Source organism: Aulonocara sp. 'chitande type north' Nkhata Bay, linkage group LG3 (genome assembly GCF_057382095.1).
Source record: "Aulonocara sp. 'chitande type north' Nkhata Bay isolate Kocher_YH1m ecotype deep benthic linkage group LG3, A_spYH_male_GT1.1, whole genome shotgun sequence".
Classification (NCBI taxonomy): Eukaryota; Metazoa; Chordata; class Actinopteri; order Cichliformes; family Cichlidae; genus Aulonocara; species Aulonocara sp. 'chitande type north' Nkhata Bay.
Genome location: NC_141346.1, coordinates 19,242,914 through 19,256,953, shown reverse-complemented (window position 1 = coordinate 19,256,953; position 14,040 = coordinate 19,242,914). Strand labels below are relative to the sequence as shown.

Below are 14,040 nucleotides of genomic sequence, written 5' to 3'. Positions count from 1 at the left end.
TGCATTACAGGGAAGTCATCGATAAAGTAAAAAAGCTCTACAATCAAACATGGAAAAAGCATGAGGAGAATTCCCACAGATTCAGGTAAGATCAGACCCTTAAAGCCTTCTAATATTCTGATATAATAATTTTTATTTCCTTTTAAATTCTCTGGAAAAAAGAAAATGAAAAATGTTTGTAAAGGAAAGACCTGGACACTAAAACATTGTTTCCACAAAAAACCTATCATTGTCACGCTTTGTGTTTATATATATATTTATTATTATTATTATTATTATTATTATTATTATTTGATAAAACTATATTCTGCGTGAATGATACTCACTTAAACCTTTTTAGTTCAAAACATCAAGCTGAACAGAATTAGCTCTCTGGGATTTCCTTACATGGACATTTTAACTCACTTTGGCACGGACTGCCTATAGCTAGTATGTGAGTTTGAGCAAACACCACATTAATGGCAGACTATAGAAACCACTCAAGATAAAGCCTCAGACAAAGTAGCATTATTCCTAAAGGTCTTTAAACCAGATCTTGTGCTAACTTTCTAAAGTCTAAAATGTTGCTGGTGTCAGATGACAGGTTTTTTTGCCATTTTTTTCCATATCTGTAACTCCCTTAACTCCTGAACCATTTGTTGAATTGACAGAACTCCAACTGTTCCTGAATTTTTCAGTGACATTAGGGTCGTTACAGTAATCCCACACAGCAGCAGCCCAAAGAAGATGAATAATTGTTGAAAGAAAAGAGAGTGAGTGAGTGTGATGGCGCTCTACAGACATTTTATTGGGCATTTGGGTTCTTTTTTATTGTTTTTAATCATTTTGTTTTCAGTATTTTCTGTGTTATTTGCCAAGAATTGGATGCAGTGCTCTGCTTGTAATTATCAAAATGACCCTGCTATCATTGGGGAAAAAAGCAAAGAGTTATGGTAAAATGGTAAATGGCCTGTATTTATATAGCGCTTTACTAGTCCCTAAGGACCCCAAAGCGCTTTACATATCCAGTCATCCACCCATTCACGCACACATTCACACACTGGTGATGGCAAGCTACATTGTAGCCACAGCCACCCTGGGGCGCACTGACATAGGCGAGGCTGCCGGATACTGGCGCCACCGGGCCCTCTGAGTAGGCAACGGGTGAAGTGTCTTGCCCAAGGACACAATGACCAAGACTGTCCAAGCCGGGGCTCGAACCGGCAACCTTCCAATTACAAGGCGAACTCCCAACTCTTGAGCCACGATCGCCCCACGATACTTTAAAGAACCATTGAAATTTTTCAAGTGTGACATTTTTACAAAATGTCATACTTGACATACTTGGTCCAAATGAAAAAAAACAACAACAAAAAAAACCTCTCCGTGAATCGCTACCTTATTGTGGTGGAGGGGTTTGTGTGTCCCAGGGATTCCAGGGGCTTTTGCCCCTGGTAGGGTCTCCCATGGCAAATTGGTCCTGAGTGAGGGACCAGAGAAAGAGCGATTCAGAAGACCCTTTTGAGTAAAACATCGAGGGAACAGTTTACCCTGCCCGGGACAGGGTTACCGGGGCCCCGCCCCGGAGCCAGGCCCGGGGAGGGTACACTGAAAAAATGGGAATTGGCAGGCTTTTGGATTTGCACAAATGAATTTAGTTAATGCTACACAAGCCTTTCATGTTTCTCTTATTTACATTATTGAATAAAGTACCATTTACGTAATTATAAACAATACTGAAACTACTCATTTTTCTTGCATTGATATAAAATGACTAAATTAGTATACTAAAACCATTGTAATCATGTTTGACCACCAACGGAAATGATGTAATATATTCAAAGACAGCAACTAAATATGATTGGACAATCACATAAGCGCGGCCTTTATACAAAAACATTATTCAAGGAGAGCGCAATTGACTGCCAGTTTCTGGAAGACTGTTAAGCCACATGCAACCTTTGGCACTGCGTTAGTGGGCATAGTGAGAAGGTAAGTAAATTAAATACATTTGTTTTACTTGGGGATGTTTTCACAGAATTATTTTGTTGCGTGCTGGGAAAAAAGTTATCTGTAATGCTTTTCGTACAGCATGCACCAAAATGCACTTTTTCCTTTTCTTTTTACACTGCTAGCTAGTGTTGGTATTAGCTACACGACTATAGCTGAAAAATAGTCTAACAAAGTGCACATAGTCGGGAGAAAGCGGCTGTTATCGGTCGGATTTGGAATGTGGCAGAGAACACTGGGTTGTTAGTGGCTTAACAAGCTCATGAAATCTCACCGAGAGAGCGCAATAGTGTTTGTGTTACACTGCTAGTCATTGCTACAGTGGCTAATTGCTGCAACCGTCAGAGTTTAGCAAGCTGGGATTGCCACTGTGAGATATGTTAATTCTGGTGGCTGACACACACGCAAGTCATAACAAGAATCCGTCCACACGTACACAGATATTTTTGAAAATGGAGATTTCCCATTTTAGTTAAAAAATAAAATAAAATCCCATCCATGCTGCAGTCTTGAAAAAATATCTCCGTCCACACACCAAATCCTAGTGTAACAAACAGTGTAGAAATGTTGGTTAATCAGAAGTCTAGAAGCCTGGGAGCGGAAGGAGTAAACAGTTTTGTATACTCACAAAACTTTGAGGTAATTCTGAAAAGTTTTCGTGTTTTTTCTAGAAAGGCAGCTAATTTTGTGTTACCTTTGAAATGATGAAGGCATTTGAAATGTTAATAACTAAAGACAGTATTTTGGATTTTGTGTCTCTCGCTCTCATGGCCAGGTTCACAACGCTATGAAATACGACTGGTGTAGACTCACAACTGGGGAATGCACAAAATTCATACAGCATACAGAAATTTAATAAAAATAAAATGTTTTCGCAAAACCAACTACAAAGTTGGCATAGGTATTTAGGTTGTGAGAGCGTCCATGTTAAATGTATAAGTTCACCCTGACGCCTGTCTTTCTTAATGGAGGCACAGTAACTGCGTATGTATATGTAAGTGTGTAAAAACTGCAAACAGTAAGATTAACAGCAACTGTATTTTGCCAGTATCTGCTACTGAAGAAATTAATCTCACAGCGTGACGTCTAAAAAGGCGTTGCGTGAAAATCTCAGTTTTCAGTGATACAAAATCCCGTTTGTGTGGACGAAAGACCCAAATGCACAGAAAAAGCTGCGTTTTCAAAAATACCTTGTGTGTGTGGATGTAGACTTAGACTTGGGTTTAAGAACCTTTGCCCATGAATGCCAAATCAGCTGTCATAGTCATTGTTTTAGGTGAAGTGCCCCTTACTTAACTATTATCTTATTCAAGCCCAACTAATACAGATATCTACAAACAGATACGTACATTTGTTCAATGGAGCATGCTCCCAGCACCCCAAGAAAAGCATGGCCAATAAACAGTGGTTCTAATTGTCTAATTAAGTTCTGGATTGTGAATTTTCCAATACTGTCCAAACAAAAGTTACAACCTTTTTGGGGTTTTTTTTAGTTTGTTTGGAACATATGTGAGCTGCTTCTCAAAACATTATGTATAAATGAGCAAAAGATTGGCACTTTAATGTTCTGCTTGTTGGGAATAACTTTTTTTAGTAAAAGTTAATGTTGTTTGTGATGGTGGCATTTTTTACTTTTATGATTACACATGTCTGGAAAATGAAGTTATATTCTTGTTATGTGCAATAACATCAATGTTATTGTATACGTAGATTAGCATAAAGAAACAAAATAAATCTTCAATGTTGGCGTCCAATTTTAAGCGTGTGTGTGTGTGTGTGTGTGTGTTAGTTATCTCTGAATCTGACGTAATCCTCTGGATATTGAATGAGCTGACTCTTGATTATCTGTGTCTTACAGGGTTAGGTGGTGCTGGGAATGTGGAGTTGTAAGGGGTGCACAGAAACGGTATCAAGTCGTTCCAAGCTTTTGCATCACTAAAGATTAAAACATCCACATTTTGGACGTCGTTCTCACTTTCCATGTACATACCTGCATTGTCCATGCACCTTTAAATGCCCTTATTGTCCATCAAAATTAAATCCACAGCACGGGGGTCACTACCAAAAAAAAGGCGATTTTCAGTTGCCACCTTTGCGAATGCAATGATTTAGCATCAGAGCATGATTATTTTGCTCACATATATGCGCATCTTAAAAGAAATGAGACACTTACTTGTATATTTCTAGGCTGCAACTTTAAAACAAACATTTACTGTACATTTAAATCACACAAAAACCGTAAACACAGACATTATACACCAGGTGATTTTAAACGAGGTATAGTAAGAACAGGAATCGCACCTACAAATGAATTTGAGGAAAATAGTCAGGAGTTTGTAGATCAGTTGGATACTGTCATTCCTTCACATGGTCAGTGTGATACTGAGGACTTGCAAAAAGTCATAGAGCAAAGTTTTGCAACTACTCTGCTAAAGCTGGAGCATTTGGTCCATGTGCCAAGCACAGCTATTGATGTATTTTTAGAGGAACTCTATCATTTGATACGGTCGGCACCTGTACCCTTATCCTGTGATATTGTGACGAATATCTTTAATCAAAGAAACCTCCCCATTGATAAAGATCTCATTACAGAAACTATTAATGCAGTTTTTTCAGGTAATCCTGTACTAAGGTCCATTCAAAAGGGTGGTCCGCTAAGCACAGCATATCTGCGTAAGCAGTATTACAAGGAAAATTTCTGTGTTTTAGAACCAGTTGAATATATACTTGATGCTGAAAAGAAACACAGTTTCCAATATGTCCCATTGCTGAAATTGTTACAGCAGCTGTTGAGTAGAAAAGATGTTGTTGATGAAGTTGTGAAATGCCATAAACAACAGGTGGGAACAGACTCTACTGGGTCATATCATTACAGGTCTTCAAGTGATGGTTCCCTATTTAAGGAAAACTTTTTCCTTTCTGGAGAAAATCTAAGGATTTCCCTACGTTTTTATGTGGATGACTTTGAAGTCTGTAACCCCCTTGGTACCTCACGGAAGAAACACAAGCTTTGTGCCATTTATTGGGTTTTGACTAACTTGCCTTCAGGATCTCATTCCTCCTTATCGTCCATCTACTTGTCAGTGTTGTGCAAAACCACTGACGTTAAAACTTATGGTTATGACAAAATCTTGGAACCTCTTCTACAGGATCTGAAAACTCTTGAAGAACATGGCGTTTATGTTCCACTATTAGGAGAGTCAGTCAAAGGTACAGTCGTAAGTGTAATCGCAGATAACCTTGGAGCACACAGTGTTGCAGGATTTATGCAAAGCTTTTCTGTAGAATACTATTGCAGATTTTGCACAGGGAAGAGCAGTGATATTCAGCTGTATTCTGTAGCGTCTGGTGCTTTCACGCTAAGAAGCAAAGACCTTCACCAAGTCCATGTCAAACAAGCCCAAGATACAGGTACAGGCTGTTGTGGAGTGAAAAGAGAATGTGTCTTCACCAAAAATCTGTCCCACTTTCATGTCATATTTGGTTATCCGCCTGATCTTGCTCACGATGTTTTTGAGGGTATAATCCCAGTAGAGTTGGCTCATTGCTTGACAGTTCTTATATCAAAGAAGTTTTTCACTTTAGCTGACTTAAACAATGCGATTCTGAAGTTCCCCTACAAATGGGAAGATAAGACAAACAGACCTCATGTAGTGTCACAAACTTTCTCTAGCACCAAAACAGTAGGAGGAAATGCGCATGAGAACTGGAGCTTGCTCCGGTTCTTGCCTTTTTTAGTTGGATCACTTGTGCCTGAAGATGAGCCTGCATGGCTTGTTCTCATGACTCTGAAGGATATCACAGAACTTGTCGTGTCCCCTGTGCATAGTGATGACTCTCTGGCTTTTTTGGAAAGCAAAATTATAGAGCACAGACAGCGATACCAGGCACTGTTTCCTGATGTTAAGCTACTACCAAAACACCATTATTTGGAGCACTATCCACAGATGATTAGGTTTTTTGGTCCAGTTGTTTGGCTGTGGACAATGCGTTTCGAGGCCAAACACAGCTTTTTCAAGCAGGTCATGAGACACACAAGCTGCTTTAAGAATGTGCCTCTCTCCTTGGCCTCAAAGCATCAGATGATGATAGCTTACCATCTAAGCTCCCCATCTCTTGGCAAGTCTGAACTAGAGGTCTCGGCTGTATCAACTTTTCCAGTGGATTTGCTTAAAGAGGAGATGGCTAGAGTCATTAGGCAAACATTCCCTGACATTCTAGAGATAAACCTTGCACAGTGTGTGACAATAAAGGGCATAACTTATAGGAAGGGAATGGTACTGGCCCACAGGGCAGCTGGTGGGTTGCCAGAATTCTGTGAAATAAACCACATCTGCATTGTAAACCAGAGCATATTCTACATTGTCAGAGAGCTCGGTGGCTGGTACAGGGAGCACTACAGAGCTTTTGAGCTCAACCCAGTATCTGCAAGAATATTCACTCTTGTTTCACTCCGTGAACTCCTTGACACTTATCCACTGGTTGACTACAAGATCGGATCAGTCCGCATGGTGACTTTAAAAAGGCATATAGAAATAAAAGGTGTGCAAATATTTGTAATAAGTTCAGTCACATGTATTTCACTAGATACATTCTTTTTTTTTTTTTTTTGTAACTGACTGATATGTATGGGTAACTGTATGAAGACTAAACTGAAGTTATTCTTTCTGGGTGTCTGATGTATTGTTGTTGTTTTTTTTCGTCTACAGAATAGCTGCTTGAAATGGGGACCCCTGTGATCCTAAAGATCATCTTGACTGATGGAACCTGTCAAAGGCTCACTCTCTCCTATGGACCACCTGAATCAATTGAGGATCTCATTGTTGAAGTCAAGAGACAGTGTGGTCTTCAGGGCGATTTCAGACTTCAGTTTATGGATTCCTTGTTTGGGAATGAGTTCCTTAATCTTACCTCAGTTTCAGAAGTGGCAGACAGAGGGACTCTTAAAGTTATTGACATGTCAAGACCCACCACTATGCAGCATGAGGATTATATCATCATAAAAAAATAAAAAGTGAGTGAGTACATTTCAACATTTTCAGCAATCACTCACAATCCTGGCACTGCCATGGTATCTGTAGTCTGCATTTACCACATGTGTATCTGTAGCAGTCAATCATGTTGTAAAACACGGCAACTGGCCAGCGCCGTGTTCCTCTGCGGACAGTGTACTCCCGAACCATCTGGTCCATCACATCCACGCCACACTTTGTTTTGTTGTAAAGGGTGACAGTGTTTGGCTTCCTTTTGGTAGTGTTGGGAAGCTGGGAAGAAGGCAAGAAAAGAACAGTTGCTTTGGACACAACCCTCCACACCTAGCCCTGGAAAAAGAGCCATGTGTCAGGTCAAACACAAATGCAAGAACAATCATGCCACTGTGCGATGTGTTCACTGCTAGATACACATGTGGTAAATGCAGACTACAGATACCATGGCAGTGCCAGGATTGTGAGTGATTGCTGAAAATGTTGAAATGTACTCACTCACTTTTTATTATTATTTGTAAATATGTGTACAAATGGTTGGTTTTTTGTACTGTTTTTATCAATAAATCTCAGCAACAAAGGAAATACACCCATGTGTGTTGATTTCTCCCTAAGATGGCAAACTGAAACACTCCAAGTTTCCTTGTGGCTCAGGAAACTAACCACTCCAAGTTGGTGACTTTTGGAGATTTATTTCCCTGGATGATTGAGAATGCATCAAGACGAACACAAAAGGAAGTTCACAGCTTTTAGCAGCTCCCCCACCCCCTCATTCACACACCCCCACTCCCCTCCAGAATTCCCAGGTAACAACCTAATTTACATATGAATGACTAGACAATTTAGCTTCCACTTGGCTGAAGCTAAAGCCTAGCTAAACACCTACCAGCCATTTGGCTGGAAGGCGGGTTTTAAAGGTAGAAAAGCCAAATGGCTGCTCTCGGGGGACTCTAAGTGCTAGGCCACAGGTCGATGATCGATTTTGTAATCTTATCACCAGACCTGCGACCATATGTTCTGGACACTCGAGTAAAGAGAGGGGCTGAGCTGTCAACTGATTACGACCTGGTGGTGAGTTGGATCAGGTGGCGGGGGAGGACACTGGACAGACCCGGTGCACCTAAACGAATAGTGAGGGTGTGCTGGGAACGCCTAGCAGAGGCCCCAGTCCGTGAGCTTCAACAGCATTCTGAGGGACACTGGGGACATTGACATGGACCATGTTCAGCATCTCCATTGCCAAAGCTGCTGCATTGACCTGCAGCCGCAAGGTGGTTGGTGCCTGTCGTGGTGGTAACTCCCAAACCAAATGGTGGACACCAGAGGTGAAGGGAGCCACCAGGCTGAAGAAGGAGTCCTATCGGGCTTGGTTAGCCTGTGGGACTTCAGAGGCAGCTGACAGGTACGGACAGGCCAAGCGGAATGCGGCTCGGGCAGTGGTTAAAGCAAAAACTCTGGTGTGCGAGGAGTTCGGAGAGGCCATGGAGAAAGACTTTCAGACTGCCTCGAAGAGATTCTGGCAAACCGTCAGGCGTCTCAGGAGGGGAAAGCAGTGCTCTACCTGCACTGTGTATAGTGCTGGCAGAGCGCTGCTGATTTTGATTGAGAAAATTGTTGGGCGGTGGAAGGAATACTTCGAAGACCTCCTTAATCCCACTGACATGTCTTCCGAGGAGGAAGCAGAGTCTGGGGATGATGGGGATGACCTGCCAATTTCCGGGGGCGAGGTCAATGAGGCAGTTAAACAACTCCTTGGTGGCAGAGCCCCTGGTGTGGATGTGGTCAAGCCCGAGTTCCTGAAGGCTCTGGGCGTTGTAGGCCTGTCCTGGCTGACACGCCTCTATAATGTTGCGTGGAGATCAGGGGCAGTACCCCTGGACTGGCAGACCGGGTTGGTGGTCCCCATCTTTAAGAAGGGGGGCCGGAGGGTGTGTTTCAACTACAGGGGGATCACACTCCTCAGCCTCCCTGAGAAAGTCTATGCCAGGGTGCTGGAAAGGAGAGTTCGTCTGCTAGTCGTACCTCAGATACAGGATGAACAATGCGGTTTTCGTCCTGGTTGCGGAACACTGGACCAGCTCTTTATCCTCTCAAGGATACTGGAGGTTGCATGTGTGGCATCTGTGGTGGCCACAGCTATCTTTTACGGTGTGGTCTGCTGAGGTGGCAACATCTCTGCCGGGGACAGGAAGAGACTGAACAGGCCTATCCGCAGGGCCAGCTCTGTTCTAGGATGCCCTCTGGACCCAGTGGAGGTGGTGAGTGACAGGAGAATGGTGGCTAAGCTGTCATCCCTGATGGACAACATCTCCCACCCCATGCAGGAGACTCTGACAGCACTGAGCAGCTCCTTCAGTGGCAGGCTGCGGCACCCACGGTGTGGGACGGAGAGATTTCACAGGTCTTTCCTCCCCACTGCTGTCAGACTCCACAACAAAGACTCCAACTGATCAAACACACACATATGAAATAACACTAAATGCAATACTCTTTTTCTGACAAAGTTGTATTTTTACTCAGTTGTATAAAGCATTTGTAATCTATTTTTATCCTATTGTATATTTTATTCTGTTTATTCTACTGTATATAGTATTTTATTTTATTCTATTCGGTACAGTTGTGTACAGTATTTTATTCTTATTGTATTCTAATTTTTGCTATATAACTTTTGCACTGTCCACTTCCTGCTGTGACAAAACAAATTCCCCACGTGTGGGATTAATAAAGGTTATCTTATCTTATCTTATGGGAGTTTGCCCAGCCAGTCTGCATGTGTTTTGTGGACTTGGAGAAGGCATTCGACCGTGTCCCTCGGGGTGTCCTGTGGGAGGTGCTATGGGAGTATGGGGTGTCTGGCCCATTGCTACGGGCCATTCGATCCCTATACAACCGTTGCAAGAGCTTGGTTTGCATTGCCGGCAATAAGTCGGACTCGTTCCCGGTGGGTGATGGGCTCCGCCAGGGCTGCCATTTGTCACAGATTCTGTGATTTTTTATGGACAGGATTTCTAGGTGCAGCCAAGTGGCAAAGGGCTTTCACTTCGGTGGCCTCAGAATCTCATCTCTTCTTTTCGCGGATGATGTGGTTTTGTTGGCTTCATCGGGTGATGGCCTCCAGCTCGCACTGGAACAGTTCGCAGCCGAGTGTGAAGCAGCAGGAATGAGGATCAGCACCTCCAAATCTGAAGCCATGGTTCTCAGCCGGAAAAGGGTGGAGTGCTCACTCTGGGTTGCGGATGAGTTCTTGCCCCAAGTGGAGGAGTTAAGTATCTCGGGGTATTGTTTGCGAGTGATGGGAGAAGGGAGCTGGAGATCAACAGACGGATTGGTGCTGGTGAAGAGAGAGCTGAGTGTAAAAGCAAAGCTCTCAATTTACCGGTCAATCTACGTCCCTACCCTCACCTGTGGCCACGAGCTGTGGGTAGTGACTGAAAGAATGAGACTGCGGATACAAGCGGCGGAAATGAGCTTCCTCTCCCTTAGAGATAGGGTGAGAAGTTATGGTCATCCAGGAGGGGCTCAGAGTAGAGCCGCTGCTCCTCCACATCGAAAGGAGCCAGCTGTGGTGGTTTGGGCATCTGACAAGGATGTCTCCTGTGCGCCTCCTGGGTGAGGTGTTTCGGGCATGTCCCACCGGGAGGAGGCCCCGGTGCAGACCCAGGACACGCTGGAGAGATTATATCTCTCGGCTGGCCTGGGAATGCGTTGGTGTCCCCCCGGATAAGCTAGAGGAGGTGGCTGGGGAGAGGGAGGTCTGGGCTTCTCTGCTTAGGCTGCTGCCCCTGCGACCTGGCCCCAGATAAAGCGGAAGAAGATGGATGGATAAATGAATGAAAAAAAAATGCCACCTTCCGACAAAAGGCAGTACAGAAAGAGGGAGTCAAGCTAAAGTGGAGCATGGGCTGCAAATTTACAGACTGTGGTGTTTACATGTAAGCTTCCCAAGTGGTGCTGCTTCTCTTTCTGGCCATACAAAAGTCATAGTGCCCAGTTCTGATGAGAGGGGTTTGCAGCAGCACCCTGCAGATTTGAATTGATTACCTTTTTTGAGATGTAAACATTGTCCAAAAAAAGCATCCCTACATAAGCCCACAGTTCCTCTGTGTTCACCCAACACTGAGTGTTTCCTATAAAGGTTTGTCATGTCCACAATTTGCTACTGGATTTCTTCCTTTAGAAGAAGTGCATAACTGGGGGCATGGTGTTTAGAATCCAAGTTCTGACTGCTGGAATGTAGCAGAGGGTTGCAGGCTTTGTGGGAGACCAACAAAGTCTGTTATTCATTATTTACTGTTATGGAATAAGTTCATAACTTAGAGTGTGGCCTTCCAACAGAAAGGCTCACCCCCTGCATGAGAACGTACAAGCACTGAGCAGCTCGTTCAGCAGTAATCTTTGACACCCACAGTGTAGGAAGGAGCGCCACCGCAGGTCATTCTTACCAGCAGTTGTCAGACTCTATAACACAGTTTACCATCTTACTCACCAGCTTGTTTTTTCGCTGTACATTTTATACATAGCCCTGCACATTTTATACATATTTCCGTACAAATGTCTGTACATTGTTACTTGTATATACAAACTTTGTGTCTTCCTGTTATATTTTATATTCCCTTTGCTATAAGAGCTGTGGAACACCACAATTTCTCATCCATAGGATAATAAAGGTCTATTCTATTCTATTCTATTCCATTCTATTGATTTTTAGTGAGAATTTTTTTGGCATTATGATAGAATAACAAGAGTTGTTAAGTAGCCTCGCCATTTGAAGCATATTTAAGGAACTGAGACAACAATTCTGAAACAAAAATATCCTCTATCAAATATAAGCTATAATCATTCAACACAGCCAATGTAATATGAGAAAAAGCAACAAACACTGCTCTAAGGAATAATAGATAGAAAGTAGACCTCACTAAAACAGGATGCAACCATGCTTCCTGAATCCATGACTGTGGTAGTGTTACACCCCTGAAATGATGGGCCAACACATCTCCCGTGCAACTTATTTATTTTTACAGAAAACTGTAAAGACAGAAAAATGTATGAATAATCAGTTCTTTCGGCGCGCGGACCGTTGCCACGCTGCCTCTTCACCACTGACACTACTTCTTCTAGTGTTGAAAACATTACTTTTTACAAGTAACTTATACAGTTTTATATTCATATGCACCACCATAAACTGCTTAAATCACAAAAATACATTTTACTATACACATGAATAACATTGTGAACTCTGATTACAGTTTTATATTGTTTTTACTACTGTTTTAATCTATTTATGAACATGACTTCTTAACTGTATTTATTAAACTAGATTTCTTTCAAATAAACGTTCTTCTTAACATATTTCTATAGCATTCAGTCTTCATGAACTAAACATAAAGCAATTCACATTTTCTCCTATTGTGCAAAATATATATCTTGTGGCTTTAACCCAAAAATACCTGCACCGAGCTCACAGAGTTTCGGTACAGTCTAACACTTGGATTGGCACAGGCTAACAACAGGATGAACTTGGAAATTAGAAAGAGACCTGTTTTATTGTGTTAATGTTGTCATTTTGAGCTAAAAATAAATGGCTAAATGATCATTTGTTTCCCATACGGTCATATCACAAAGAATATGCATCTGCTTAAATCAAATCCAAGTCAAATGGTTAAAAAATAATTTCACACAAAAAAAAAGAGCTACCACACTGGGAAGGGTGAAGACAACTGGGTTGACCGGCCCTGGCCACGAGGTGTCCCTTATTTATTTTTCAGGGAGTTGGCAATCCTACTCACTAACCCCCTCCCTCCTGTGCTGAATCGTAAGCGTAAGCAAATCACTCAGGACTCGCTCACCCCCTCCCTCCTGTGCTGAATCATAGAGCGAGCGAACGAATCACTAACTCACTCACTCACTCACTCACTCACTCACTCACTAACCCCCTCCCTCCTGTGCTGAATCATAGAGCGAGTGAACGAATCACTCACTCACTCACTCACTCACTCACTCACCCCCTCCCTCCTGGCTCACAGCTTCTTCTTCTTCTTGGTTGGCAACCAATGTTAAGGCGCATTACCGCCCCCTGGCTCACAGCTCAGTGGACATTTAGATGAGAAAATATATATTTAACACATTTAAGGAAAATACTAATAAAATAAAAAATAAACAAAATAAATGTTTATTAAGCAATTTTGATAGGAAATTGCTTAATTTTAGAAATGTTTTTGCTCTTTTTTGCTCTATAAAATAGTTTTTATTTTTTTTAGAATCATTCATCTTAGCAGTGACATTTACGTGAAAAGAGAAACAAATTAAGTTTGAGTGAAAATGTAAATTTTTTGCACTCTCTGGTCAACTGACTCAGTGAATCAAATGACTCAAAAAACCCCGATTCACTTTGGTGAGTGACTCATTAAAACTCAATTCAATAAAAAGAATCAAATTTACCATCACTACTCTCCACCGCTGACACTACTTCTTCTAGTGTAGCGTCAGCTACCGATGCATACAGGACCGAGCGCCCTCTGCTGGCGAAACTTATACAACAGTAAAACTGACATTGCAGTGGCCATACTAAAAGAAAGTGTCTTTCAGTATAAATAAAATGGGGGGGGGGGGGGGGGGGTGTACTATTTTCACGTCTCTGTCTTTGACATAGTGCCACAGTAGGCCTGTGGTGATCGGCAGTTGTTTAACAAGCTAGTGTCCTGTATGGCAGTTTGTGCCAGAGAAACCACTTCTGCATCAATTTTTCATTTAATAACTTTTAAGTGGGCTGAGATCAATTTCTTTGCCTTGAGAAACTCTTGGATCACTTTTGCAGTGTGCTTTCGGTCATCATCCTTTCATACTTTGAAACTTCTGTCGTGGAAGTTTTAAAGAAACTGCACACACCTGGTGAGTGTCGTTTTGAAGTTTAATTACATGTTGTGCCAAGATAAGGACAAGGAGTCCCACCATCTGTTTAATGTCTCACATTATAGTGTTTTAAATAAAATAAAAGCCTTTTATATAGAATTAGCAGAAATGACAATGACAAAACAGGTACATTGTATTTTACTCTAAAGATTGCAAA

General features: G+C 42.1%; 2 protein-coding genes across 3 annotated transcripts in view; both read left to right on the top strand.

Moving 5' to 3' along the window:
• LOC147334363 (low affinity immunoglobulin gamma Fc region receptor III-like) overlaps positions 1-14,040 on the top strand; it is a 529,842-nt gene that overhangs the window by 394,676 nt on the left and 121,126 nt on the right. The window lies entirely within an intron of this gene.
• The window catches only part of LOC147334369 (alpha-2,8-sialyltransferase 8E-like), a 32,178-nt gene that overhangs the window by 4,099 nt on the left and 14,039 nt on the right, over positions 1-14,040 (top strand). For both annotated transcript variants that reach the window (XM_086271577.1, XM_086271569.1), the window contains exon 3: positions 11-85. In XM_086271577.1, the coding sequence (XP_086127703.1) occupies positions 11-85 (75 nt within the window). The remainder of the gene's footprint in view (positions 1-10; positions 86-14,040) is intronic.